This window comes from Momordica charantia, assembly GCF_013281855.1.
Source record: "Momordica charantia cultivar OHB3-1 chromosome 3 unlocalized genomic scaffold, Mcharantia_2.0 BLBB01000003.1, whole genome shotgun sequence".
Taxonomy (NCBI): domain Eukaryota; kingdom Viridiplantae; phylum Streptophyta; class Magnoliopsida; order Cucurbitales; family Cucurbitaceae; genus Momordica; species Momordica charantia.
The window spans coordinates 1,676,797-1,690,352 of NW_028275161.1; the positions used below are offsets into that span (position 1 = coordinate 1,676,797).

Here is a 13,556-nt window from a genome sequence, read left to right on the forward strand (position 1 = left end):
TGCCAGGTGACAAATAAGACAATTATTAGTTTCCTTTAATAAGTTACTACGTTTGATTTTTCAAAAAAAAAAAAGTACAACGTGTGGCCAAACCAGGCCTGTGCAACACACTGGGCTTTGCCGTACACTAGAATGGGCTTTGCCATACACGGGCCAAAAAATTTTTAAGACTGAGTGCAAGAGAGGTGCGCCAGGCCCAAGCTGTAGTGCAAGGCATGGGCGACCCTCGAAGGCCCAGGTAGCAAGCTACAGTGGTGGGCCCTCCCCCTAAAAAAATAAATTTAATATCATGTGGGCCGATGACCCACGTATCAGATATTAAACTGATAAGAACAGATACTACACTTGATCTTAGCCAAAAGGCCGAGAAAGGTATGAGAATTTCTGTTTTACAAATCCGCTTTTATGACCTTCTTCCATTGTTCCTTCTGCTGCTCCGATCGATGTGGGATTTAATGTTTGCTTTTCACAACCCAAAGGATTTCTCCCCTTCTCTCCGGAAGTCTTCTAAGGAGGACACTTTAATTAATTCAATAATCCTTTTAAGAGTTTAATTAATTCTGGGATAATTGATAATTAATGATTAATGGTATTTTTTAATTTATTGTCAAAGCGAACATAGCTCTCGGTAATTGACATATATCTCCAATCATGAGATTGTGAGTTCAATCTCCACCCCACGTGTATTAAAAGAATATTTCTTGATTTATTTAAGAAGTTTTGACGTGTATTCTACCGAATGTGGTGTAAATGTAACTTGTTTTATATTACATTTAACTTTAAAATTAATTTGGATAATAGGAAAAAATATATTTTTAGTCTCTCAAATTTTAAAATGGACATTTTTAGTGTGATAAATGGTTCTACATGGTTCATGAACCACTTAGTTGACTAGCGTAACGTCTAAATGTGGACTATATTTTATTTATTTGACCAAATAAATTAGTTCAATAGTTTGGAAAGGCAATGTGGTTGAGGTTGAGAAGTTGGGATGTTGATTTGGTTGCGTTGCTGTAATTTGAATAAATCATAAAATTGATTGAAAAAGTGGCAATCAATTCACGTGCATATGGAAAAGCTTGCTATGTGATGTGATGAGGTGGTGGACCAAGTAAGCGCTGTTGTAAGGTAGAAGTTAGAAGGATAAGGCTTTGCAGATATTTTTCCATCGTGAGATTTCTTTTGCCTTCGGGCCCCCAAATCAGTGTACCATCTGACAAACCTAAACCTAATAATGGCGGACTCCAAAATATCTGCCGTTTCCGCATTCCTCCAAATCCCACACCGATTCATCGTTGCTACACAGAATCGATCGTAATGGAGAACGGGAGAAAGCCAGGGAGGAGCGACGCTCGGCTGTCGATGGAGGAAGAAAGAAAATGGAGTCCAAAACCAGGGACTACTTCAATGGCGTCGCGCCGAAGCGCCACACCAAGCCTCAGCGCAGCGAATTCTCTGCTCAGTACGCCGACAAAGTAACTGGCGACGACGATTACATTCCTGAACTCGCTGAATTTCAGCGCCTCGAATCCGATCCTCGCGAGGTTAGTTTTCCGACCAATTCGATCCTCTAGGGCTCCGAAATACTGTGCAGTGATTGCGTTCTTCAAACTGAAACGGAGGTTGAATTTTCGATTGTTTTGAAATTAATTTGAGCAGAGACTTGATTATGATGGGCGTAACGCCAACATCTCTGAGGAATTTGTGGAGACGAAGTATTATGAGGATCTCAATTGTGTAGACAAACAACACCACACGGTACGATCGATGGATCTGTTCTCTTCCTGTGTGTATTTGGGAACTCTGTTAACGAAGAGATTTTTTGAATTCGATTCCAGACAGGAACAGGTTTCATAAAAACGGAGGATGGAGATGGCAAAAGTTTCAGCCTCGAAGCAGATTCTGCAACTGGCATTTGCTGCCATGAATCTTGCAGGGGTAACCCTGCGACCAACGACTGGATTCCGGCCACTAATGATCTGGTAAATTTAGATGAATTCCTATACCTTTTTTTTTGAAAAGTTGGATGAATTATTCCTATAATTGAAGCTCTTGTTTTCAGCTAGTACATTTTATTCTTTTTTTTTTCTTTTTCATTGAAAATTATGCTTGTTTATTAGTAACTTTTTAGGTTAAATTACAATTCTAGCTCAGTTTGAGGTTTGGTTGATTTCAAAATATAATCTCTATAGTCAGGTAAATCTTCCCAGATGTTTCTGTTTGGGTTAAAATACTATTTTGGCTTTTAGCTTTCGTTCGTCCTTGTAATTTCGACTTTAAGTAGAGATAGGTGTCAATTATTGTTGAGTGGCGATTTTGGTCTATAATTTTATTTTTAATCTTATTTTTTTCTATCACAATTTCAACGTAACAATATATTCATATATTTCTTGGAATGTAATCATTATATTATATTAAAAAGTTTCGGTTAGATGTAGAATTTGTTTTAAAATTGTGTAAATATGTACACAAATAGTCACTTTTTAAAAATACAGAGACTAAAACGAACCTTTAAAAGTATAGTGACTAAAATTAACGAAGGACACGGACCAAAACAAACTTTTTACAATAACCAAAATACTATTTTAACCTCCCTAATTCAATGAGATGTTTCTTGGTCTCTAATATACTTTCTAACACGTCGATTTTGGCCCTTCTGCTTCCGACTTTGCTTCATTTTAATTTTTCTAATTTTGAATTGGCTTTTTGGCCATATTTGTAAAATGTTAACACAATTTTATAAGTAATATAATATAACTTTTTAGAGCCATAAAACGCTATGAAAATCAAATCTAAACTATAGATATTAGAATGACCATTTAACTTGAGTTTTTTCTTAAAAATACTTTCAAAACCATGACCAAATTTTTAAAACCCAATTCTTAAAATTTTGCTAGAATAATGGAAACTCTTATTTAAGCTAAAATCACAAAACATCTTAAGAATGAATAAATCATCACTCAACTCAAAAACTTAAGCTGATGGGTTGGGTGAGCTTGGAGAATTACATCAAGACCCAACAAGTGGAAATTATAATAAATGGGGAGGAACAATAATGCATGAGTTTAAACACAAGACCTCCCACTATCTTAAGAATGAATAAACCACCACTCAACCTAAAAGCTTAAGCTGATAGGTTGGATAAATTTAATTCATTTATATGGATTCTGACAAGACAAAAGAAACAGAATATTGCTGCACCGTTAAAGATGATTTATTGACTATTCTCTCTGCCTTCACCAAATTCACAATGTTCTTTTTTTCTTTTAAATAATTTTGAAACTCCATTTCAAATCAAATCTTTTTTTTTTTCTTTTTTAGTACAAAGATTACTTGTTGATTAATAATTTTGAGTTCAAGTCATAAATGTGTACATAAGGATGCTCATGTTGGCATTTGAATATGACTTGTTATCGTGATTAATTTTCTCGATAAATTTAATTGATCAATTGTTCTGGAAACAGTAATCGACTGAAGCGATTCCGATTGATGATATTCATTCAGGGACATCATGTTTCTGGCAAGCCAAAGAGGAGTGACAATTCGTGAAGAAAAGCAACTTATTATTGTCACTCTATGATTTTCAGTTTGGTGAATGGATGATATGTAACTTAAAATGTGGGCACTTAGCACTATGCTATTTATGTAGGTTTAAATTTTGCATTCTTATGGTGTATTAGAAATTTAGAACTATCAATTTAGCTGGGTCACTTCTATTCATGGTCACTGAGTTGAGCTAAATGAATTTTTATACACGTGTGATGTGATTAGGATAGATTGGGCTTAAAAGATATAATCCTTCCTCCAACATTACGTCGGGCAAACACAATTTTGAGGCTCTCCCCTCTTGAAGAGACGAAGCAGAGCTTCAAGGTGGTATGTCGGGTATACATTTTTATCGATGTATCCATATTTTACGTCTATGAATTTGACGTGAGTGACGAGTCACATTTTCATACTATTGTAGAAAAATCAATAAAAAATATTATTAATATGAACATATTATTGATATTAAAAATAAAGTAAAACTATTTCTTGTTAACGGAAATATTTGTTATAAATTTTTTTGTTTTGATAGATTTTTCAGAAATATCTGAAAAGTCGACAGACATTTTTTTAGTGAATGTTTAATCCCTTATTTAATTTAGTTAAATTTGTAGAGGTAATTAACTCATCCATTTTGAATTTTGTATTTTTTAATTTATATATTTTTAACCATAATTTTCTTTTTATTTAGTTATTTTTTTGCAAATTAAATTTTGAACATAATCAAATTATTCACAATAATTCGGATCAAAATTTAACATTTATATCATAGGTCCAACAAAATATTTAATGACAAAGTTTTAAAATAATGGAATAGAAAGTGATCCACGTCATTACATCAAAAGTAAATTTCATCAAACCATTTATAAAAGCATATTTGTAAAGTTAAATTTTCTAACTCTTTTTTTATTATTAAATTTGGAAATCTATTTAATTTTAATTATTTACTTTGAAATTTTGAGAATATAAAGTATAATGTAAACTTTTATTGGAATGTTAGTGGTTATCAAAATATAATAGTTTTGTTACTTTACATTAAAAAAATTAAATAATTTCTTTAACTTGAATAATTTAAAATTAAAGATCATTTAATTTCATAGGTTCGAAATAAAATACCATTTACTTTGCTTAGTTTGAATATAGCTAATTTTAAAATCGATTATTAATATGATGGCCCTAAATTAAATATATATTTTTAAATTTTAATATGAATAAATCTTACCTTGAAATCACTTATTAAAATTTAAATGTGTTTTCAACTATTGCTACTTAGATATGTATAAAAAAAATGAAGATAACAATATTTTTTAAGAAAAATATAATATTATTATTTTGTTGTAGGAAAAAAAATTAGTTTAAATAAAATATTATAAGTGGCGTATCAAGAAGTGACAAAGGAGAACATTCTTCTATAAATAAATAAATAAGAGGTTAAAAATATATTTTAAAACTCATCCAAGCCAACCCATGAGATTATACTTGAGAAATCTATGGTTCTCAAGGTAAAACCCATTCCAAGCTAATACCATTTATTTTTATAATTTGAATATAACTAATTTAAAATTGATTATTATTTTTTTAATTTTAATATGATAACTACGAATAAAATTAAAAAATAACCAATTTTAAGATTAGCTATTGAAATTTGCAATTATAGAATATAATTTGCCGTTATCATAATTTTAATAGGAAATAAGTCCATAAAAAGCTAACATTCTTCTCTTATATTTTGAACCATTGCTATTTAGATAGATACAAATAAAGAGAATAAAATTTGTTAAGAAAAATATAATATAGTCGTAAAAAATTAGTTTAAATAAAATGTTATAAGTAACAAGATAACACTTTTTTAAATAAAAGCAAAAAAAAAAAAAACAAACAAACAATTTTTTCCCTAAAAAGAAAAAGAAAATTGTTTGTAACCCATGAGGTTGAATAGTAACTCGTGGGCCAAACGGGGACCCTAAGTCCCACCCAACCGCATAAGCCTCGAAAACCTTTCAAAATATTGTATTTTCCTTAAAGTACGATCATGAACCAATAAAAAGGTGAGGAAACTTGCAAGCTTCTACCATTGAAATAATTTATCTTTTTTTTTTCTTTTGTACTTTTTTAACTACCAAAAAGAGTACATGATAATGTACAAATACAACAGACGGAAGGGTAATGAATTCTATTCTAAATTGGCTCTCGTGTGATTTCAAGAATGAAAGAGGCAACACACCTTAAAATTGGCCATTTTCAAAGTCCAGTGATGTACAAACTAGCAGCAAATACGATATCGCGTTTTATAGCATTCGATGCAGTTTCCATCTTCTTATGGAGTGCAGAATTACCCATAATAGCCGCTGCATTTTTGAATTCTCGACACGTTTCGTCCAATCTGACAATAGTTCTTACAATCATGCCTTCAGGAACATCGGTGAGCTCACAGATATCTGCAAATGGAGTTCCCTGCAATTCTCAAAAACATGAAAAGCTAAGAGGCCTAGACAACAAGAGCACGAAATAAAGAGGTTCAATTAACTTCTTGCAGAGAAATGGTTACTTTTGCCCATTCATAGACTACTTCGACGAGACCGAACTTGAGATTATCTCGGGCATATTCCTCGGGGCCTATTGGAAGTCTGGACTGAGCTTGAAGCTGGCCAAGTCTAATGGCTGTCTCGTACAATCTGATACAAATGAATTTCCAACATCACCTTCTCATTTCTTAAAGAGTTTTATAAAGCAAATCATTTATAAACGGTTACAAGCCACATGGAACTTGATTTCATGATTTACACAGGACATACTCGAAAAGGGGGCTGGAACTTGATTCCATTATTTACGCAGGACATACTCGAAAAGGGAACTAAAAGCCTGCTTCCCATAAAATGCAATACAATGGGAGAAAAAGTCCTCTGATTTGAATTTTGAGGTGTTCATCATGAATTAATTTTTAAAAAATCAAGCATGTCAAGGACTCGAGAAATTAGAAATGGAACCAGGTCTACTTGAGCATGGACAGAGAATTCAATGAATTTTTGGTAACGTGAATTTTTTTAGGATTATTGGGACTTGGATAATGTCTGGAATAAACGAGCAACTTCATGCCTCTCTTTTCCTATGAGTTCTAAAGTTTTGAAAATGTTCCTCTTATTTTTGACATAGGTGAATTGGGGTAACCCCTGCAATCTTCCTAGCCTTGTTGAAGTGTAGGATCCTTAGGCCACCCTTTTTGGATATTTCAAAAACAATACTATTGATTTGTTTCTTATCTTGGGAAAAAAATGTGTGACAACATGTACCTCTTTTTAGCCATAGACAGCTTTGGAGTAAGAGAGGGTTCGGAGGTATTTTTCTGCTGGAACACAAAAGCAGACATTAATGCCACTGCTTCTTCTGGTTCAAGGTCATCCAATTGATTCTCGAATAAACACTCTGTACAAATCAACTCCTCCCCTGAGTTCATCTCACAGGCAACACGACCTTTGATTTGAACCACGAGGTCAGAATTTATGCAGCCAATTTCCTTTAAAACATCAATCTGTCACGCAACCCCAAAATTTAGAATGCCACAGCATATATAAACCAGATTAATTCACAAAAAAGAAATAAAAAAACACTAAATATCCAGGGAAAAAAATGATTACCCGGCCCTGAAAATCTGGCATTTGTTGAAGTGCTTCATCCGACATTTGAAACTTAAGGTTATTAACTTCCTCTTTGTGTTTCTTCATCTCTGCTGCTAATTTCAGGTGCTCCCCCAATTTTATGCACCCATGGCACTTGTTAGCTACCATCTTTAGCATTAAGTCAGTACAATCCTTGTACGCCTCCACAAGATTTACATCTTTTAACTTCAAATCTACAACGAAATCATCATTATAATGTAAGCTCAAGGAAATGAATATTTAAAAATAATGCATGGAATAACTTTCTAAGATGATAACAGAATCAAAATGTACAATGAATTTTCATTGTGACAAGTACGCATAAGTGCATTGATACCTTAATGACATGATGCAAGGACATAAAAAACTTTCCAAAATGGGCAGGGATACGCACATCTTGTACACGTGCTAAATGCTGGATAATTAATTATGAACCCTTGAGTTCTACCTATGTTTGAGATGCGAGCATGTGAAGAAATGCCCAAGACAGGATCTTTCTTTGAAAACTGATGACATTTAATAACCTAAATAATTGACTGAACGGAACAATGTTAATCGAGGAAAGGCTGATTTCATAAAATTATGTGGCTTCTTCGTAATAGCTTTCTTCCAACTCTCAATTCTTAGCAGGGAAGTTGATTTAATTGGCTTGCTGAGGCATGGATTCCTGATGGAATTGAATTTCATTGAGGCGGAGTAAGGGGATCTTTGGTAATGTTTAGCTCTGAAGGGCAAACTTCTGGTCAAAGCTTTGTGGTTTGAATGTTGGATGAAGCCACTGGTTTGAACCGCAAGCAACTTGAGTGGAGCGTGACAGTGGTCCAGTAGAAAGAAAAGGAAGCTGATTTCTGAAGTAGTCTCTGCTCAAGGTATTAGTCTTGCTAATGATGTCAATATTGAAAGAGAGTTCATTAATTCTATAAGAAGCTCCATACCCAGCTATGGCTCCAGATTTCTCACAGGTGAGCTGCAATGGAATTGATTTGGGTTCGAGCTCAGTAGACAGCTTGACATTCAAATCAATGAGGAAATGGTGTGGAATTCTATCAGGAATTTGGCCCCTGACGAGGCTCAATGATTGGATGTTAAAAGATGAGAAGAACATCCTAAAATTTGTTGTTATGAGGACGATTCAAGACTCCTCCAAGTATTGTTATTAATGTTAGTCTTAATAAGATAAGACTTACCTCATACTTAAAAGAAGATAAATGTTGTCTCTGATTTCAAGCCAACTAATCTCACCTCCTGTATTTACGATGTCATAGCTGAACTTCTACTGATATATTGAGACTTTTTCTTCATCTTAGTATTCATATGTTCCAAGCTGCTTTCGTTAGAAGTAGAAAATAATTGATTCTAGTTTGATTGTTAACAAGGATAAAAATGATTGGGACAAAAAAGGGTATCTTTTGAACTCAATATTGAGAAAGCTTTTGATAAAGTTGATCAATTGTTCTAGGCTATTGTAGTGTCTCAAGTGCCAACTTCGACATCATAATCAATGAGAAGCTAAGGATTAAGATTCTTGCTACAGAAGACTTTCGTAAATAGGATCATTTATCCTATTTTTCACTCGTGACAGTGCACATGGCAGGTGTTGAAAGAGTTTGGGCTGATTTGGTGGTTTCCTAAAGAGGCCTTTTGTGCCTTTTCTCAACTACTTTATGCAGTTCCAGCCACACAAAGTTCTATGAGAGAATGTCTTGGAAGTTACATTGTTCTCTAGATCAAGAATCTTCGTTTACTATTTTTCTTTTTTTCTTCTTTCTACCCAGAAACAGTTATGAGATGTCTTGTGTTCCCATGTTGTAACCTCCTTATTTGGTAAGGACAAGTTGTTCCTTATTGAAAAAAAAAGAACATTTTAACTCACTTTTCTTGGACTTGGTCAAGAATTCATTAGCCAATCCCAGAAACTGTTAAAATGCCTCGGGAAAGTTTCTTGAATTGGTTGTAGAATTCTGGACCCATCCTTGAAATTTTTGAAAGGTTTTTTCTTCTTAGGAACCTAAGTGGCATAGGGTTACTGTAATGAAGTATGGTCTGCACCGTTTTGAGTGGGTCTCAACTATTTGAAAGTTGTTATCTCTCTGATATGGGACTGCAGCCTACCACCTCTGTTTTGCCGACCTCGGGCATTTCTTCTTCCATCTCTTTGGGGCTTTACCATCCTTTGATGGACAAGGAGACGTTGCAGGTTTCAACTTTACTTTTGTTGTTGAGGGATGTCCACATTTGTCACAGGAGGAGGGACCTTCGCAGTTGGTTCCCAATTTAAGGGGTTTTCCAGTAGTTCTATTTTTTTTATCTCTCAAGTGTCCCTTGCTCCCCCTGATGCATTTTTGTTTACCTCCCTCTAGAAGGTTAAAATCTTTGAGAATATCAAATTCTATGCATGGAAAATGGACCATATTAGAAGGCATTCTTCCTTCTTTAAGAGCAACAATGGTGCATCCTTTGTAGATGAGCGTCGAAGGACCTTGATCATATCCTTTGGGACTGTCGGTTTGCTCAGTTAATTTGGTTTTGCTTTTTGGAGTCTTTCAAAGGCCTGTAACAAAGATTATCGGGAGATGGAGGAGGTTCTACTGTTTCCTCCGTTTCAATATAAGAGAATAATTCTTTGGCAAGTTCACTGTGAGGTATCTCCTCACAATACTTCTTGGTATTCAAATAACAAGCCCTTAGGCAAAACAAAGCTACCCCACCAATTCGAGAGGGTGGGTTTCTCTCCTTACACACCTTCTTGCACTCAAAACTAGAATGATCCTCCCCTACTGTCCTCTGGAATATTTCTACCCAATTCCCTTCTATCCGTACACCCTTTTCTCTCTCCTAACCGTTACACCTCATCCCTGATTATTCTCCTCTTCAAGTACATTTCCCTCCCTGCCCTCACGTACATTTACACTCTTACCCTTTCTAGAATAGGTTCTAGTTATCGGGGGTCTAACATTCACTTCTTCACCATTTTGTGGGGCGCTTGGCTTGAGAGAAATAACATCCTTGTGGACCTCCGTTTCTAAGGGTGTTTGCAATTATCAGTTAGGTGTTATTCTTTTGTATTGGAACTCTTTCTGTAGTTTTAGTGATGTAGCTAATCTAGCAGAAGTGTGTAAGAAATGAATCTATCTCTTTATTGAAGGGCTGAATCCTATTTATAGGATTCTTAGCTTAAAACTAAGGGTAAACAAAGTTACCATGGGTTAAAACTAAAGCCTACTAAACAAAAGCTAACAACAGAACTTAAAGGCTACTAACGATTACATCATTTAGGCTCTTTTTGTTGGGCCTTTTTTATGCCTTTGTATATTCTTTCATTTTCTGAATGAAAAAAAAAATTAAAAATCATCAACAATATGAAACGGGTATTTGCTCAACTATTTCTTTACCCAAGAATTTTATGGGTACAAAATAACAAAATTTGAATGTATAGAAAGGTCATAGATAATTATAAGTAATTTAAGAAAGTTGGACACCTCTCATCTTAAGCGAGCTCGAGCTTTACAATAAAAAAAAAAAATTTGCCTACCCCCTCTTACAACCCGATCTATCTAATATATATGTTAAATCACTAATCAACCAAAAAACTTAAGCCGATGTGTTACGGTAAATTTAATATTTTATAAATACTTTAACACTCCCCCACACTTGTGAGCTTAAAATTTTGCACAACCAACTAGTGGTAACCAATATTAAAAGGGGAAGAAATTACGTTACAAGGGTTCGAAGTTCAAACACAAGACCTCCTACTCTAATGCCATGTTAAATCACCAATCAATCTAAAAGCTTAAACTTATGAGTTACTATACATTTAAACTTTATAGATATCTTTAACCATGTATTACAAGTAGTCTCTTACAAACACCTGAAGAACTATTTCGCTAATTACCATATCACTCCTACTCCCTCCTCATTACTCCCCCCCTCAAAACAAACATTGTCCTACAAGGCTACAATTATACTGTACAATTATTTCTTTGTATTGTATTTCCTTGTTTGTATTTAGGTTCTAATAAGTAAGTGTTTCCTTGTGTATGCGTGGGTATTTCATTATGATTTATTGTTTTCTACTTCTTCTAGTCAACATCAATGTCGGTGTCCACTAAAATTCCCAAAGAATCTATTCTAGAAGAAACTAATAAAGTTTCCATGAAGGATTTGCAAAACACTCATCCTAGTTATAGGACATAGGTTGAATGGAAAAAATTATCTAAAATGGTATCAACTTGTTCGAACATTCATGAAAGAAAAAGGTAAGTTGAACCACATTCTTGGGATAGGACCCAAACTAGGAGATCCGAAATTTGATGTGTGGGATGAAGAAGATTCAATATCAGGTCTTCGTTGTGGAATTCAATGACTCCAACCGTTAGTGATACATGTATGATAGAATGCCAAGGACAAATGGAAACAATAAAGCAAACTTATTCAAAAGTGAAAGATGTTGCACAAATACATGATATCAAGACTCGTATCTTGGGAACAAAACAAGAAAGTTGTACAGCGATAGAAGACTACAATTCTTCAAAGCTTGTGGCAAGGGCTCGATCGTTGTCAGTCCGTCAAAATGAGATGTAGTGAGGATGCTGGTACTCTAAAAAGAGTTGTTGAAAAATACCAAATTTATACTTTTCTTGTAGGTCTCAATGTAGAATTCGATGCTGTTCTATTACAAATTTTGAACAAAGATCTCTCATCTCTAAATGAGATTATTAGCGTGGTTAGAAGTGAAGAATCTTGCCGTGGTGTTATGATAGAACTACAAATAGAAGAATTGATCATGAAAATAGGAGGTACTAAAATGACTAAGGTAAAACACAATGCACATGCTGGAGCTAACAATTGGGATTAAAGAGCACACCATATAAGATATTTGTGATATTTGTGAAGGGATATGGATAAAAAAGCTACTAGAAGAATTGAGAGATTTTCAAAAGGCACCCATATGGGTTATTGCGACAACAAGGCTGTCATCTCCATAGCCTACAACCAGTTCGACATGATAAGAATAAGTATATTGAAATTAACAAACATTTTATAAAGGAAAAATTGACACTGTGTGATATGTATCTCTTATTTCCCAACAATAAAGGAGATATGTTGACAAAAGAACTACCAAAAGTACAATTCGACAGGATGATTGACAAGCTGACAATGCTAGATATCTTTGAACAAGCTTGAGGGGTTGAATATTAGCGGTAAATATTTAAATTAGTTGTAAGCATCAATGGTTATTTTATTCTTATTTTTGTTTGTTGGTTTATTTGTGAATATTTGCTGTAAATATTGATGGTTTGATTATTTTACTCTTATTTTCCTTTGTATCTCTTTTTTTTTTTTTATATATTGGGATACAAATATTTTTTATTCCATCAAAATCAAGTTTGTTCTTGCCTTTCTCCTATATAATAAGGTTTGTTATGTATTTGATGTAGTTATAGTTCCCTCTTTGGCTGCCCTTGTCTTTTATTAGTCATAAGCTTGTTCATGTGGCTTATAAGTTGTGATTCTTTTAAGTTTTCCTTTTACTGCACGGTAACTATAAGTTACTGCTAGCTCATAATCCTCTATATATAGGCTTCTCATTCATTAAAAAGAGGTAGATTGAATCATTTCTCAAAATCCTTGTGAGGAGCTACATTAGTTTGGTATCAGAGCACCCAAATTTCTGAGCATTCGATGGTAGGAAAGAAACCAGCGGTGGAAGATCCTTCCTTAGCCAGCAAAGAAACGGAGCAAATTTCCGTCCTCTCACCACGATCATCGACCATACGCTTGCAGTTGGTCGAAGGAGATTTGAAAACCATCCAAAAGGATGTGAGTGACAAATCCTGGAAATCATCCATTGGTAAGTTGGAGAACTTGAGTCTTCAACAAAATCCTACAAGATCCAATCAAGAACCAAAAGGAGTTGATCATCAAAGCAACTACCATCAAGAACAGCACCTTGTGCAACCAAGAAGGTACCAAGATTATATTCTAGAACCAAGAATGCTCCAAGAACCGCGAGCTATCCGGCAAGACTTCAACCAAAATCTTGGAGTTTGTATGCCAAGAAGGTACCAAGAATGTTCAAGCAACAATGTTGGAGTTTGTACGAATTTTAACAAATTAGTTTCATACAAGACTGAGGTATTTTGCCACCAAACTCCAAACAACAGCTGTGAAATTTTTCTTTCTTCTTGTACAAAACTCCCAACAACTAGAGAAAAAAACCCAAGTGATACCTTAACCAAGATGGAAAGATTTTGCCACTAAGAGAGTGAAGACACTTCAAATGATTACATAAGACCAACAAAAATTCCAGAGGATGCAAGAGGTAACTCAAATTTGCCTCAAGTTGATGCCTTC

General features: G+C 34.3%; 1 protein-coding gene and 2 non-coding genes across 6 annotated transcripts in view; 1 reads left to right on the plus strand and 2 right to left on the minus strand.

Annotated features, from left to right (window-relative positions):
- Positions 1-180: 180 nt before the first annotated feature.
- LOC148212143 (U2 spliceosomal RNA) lies at positions 181-376 on the minus strand. Its single transcript, XR_015790028.1, has one exon. It is a non-coding gene; the product is annotated as a U2 spliceosomal RNA (small nuclear RNA).
- Positions 377-1,173: 797 nt separating this feature from the next.
- Positions 1,174-3,720, plus strand: LOC111018993 (uncharacterized). Its single transcript, XR_015789942.1, has 4 exons — positions 1,174-1,544; positions 1,660-1,758; positions 1,839-1,982; positions 3,505-3,720. It is a non-coding gene; the product is annotated as an uncharacterized LOC111018993 (transcript).
- A 1,875-nt stretch (positions 3,721-5,595) lies between these two features.
- The window catches only part of LOC111018945 (RNA helicase, ATP-dependent, SK12/DOB1 protein), a 46,571-nt gene continuing 38,610 nt past the window's right edge, over positions 5,596-13,556 (minus strand). For all 4 annotated transcript variants that reach the window (XM_088121396.1, XM_088121397.1, XM_088121395.1 and 1 more), the window contains 4 exons: positions 7,182-7,396; positions 6,837-7,075; positions 6,095-6,221; positions 5,596-6,000 (listed from right to left, as the gene is read on the minus strand). In XM_088121396.1, the coding sequence (XP_087977522.1) occupies positions 5,788-6,000; positions 6,095-6,221; positions 6,837-7,075; positions 7,182-7,396 (794 nt within the window). In that variant the 3' untranslated portion in view covers positions 5,596-5,787. The remainder of the gene's footprint in view (positions 6,001-6,094; positions 6,222-6,836; positions 7,076-7,181; positions 7,397-13,556) is intronic.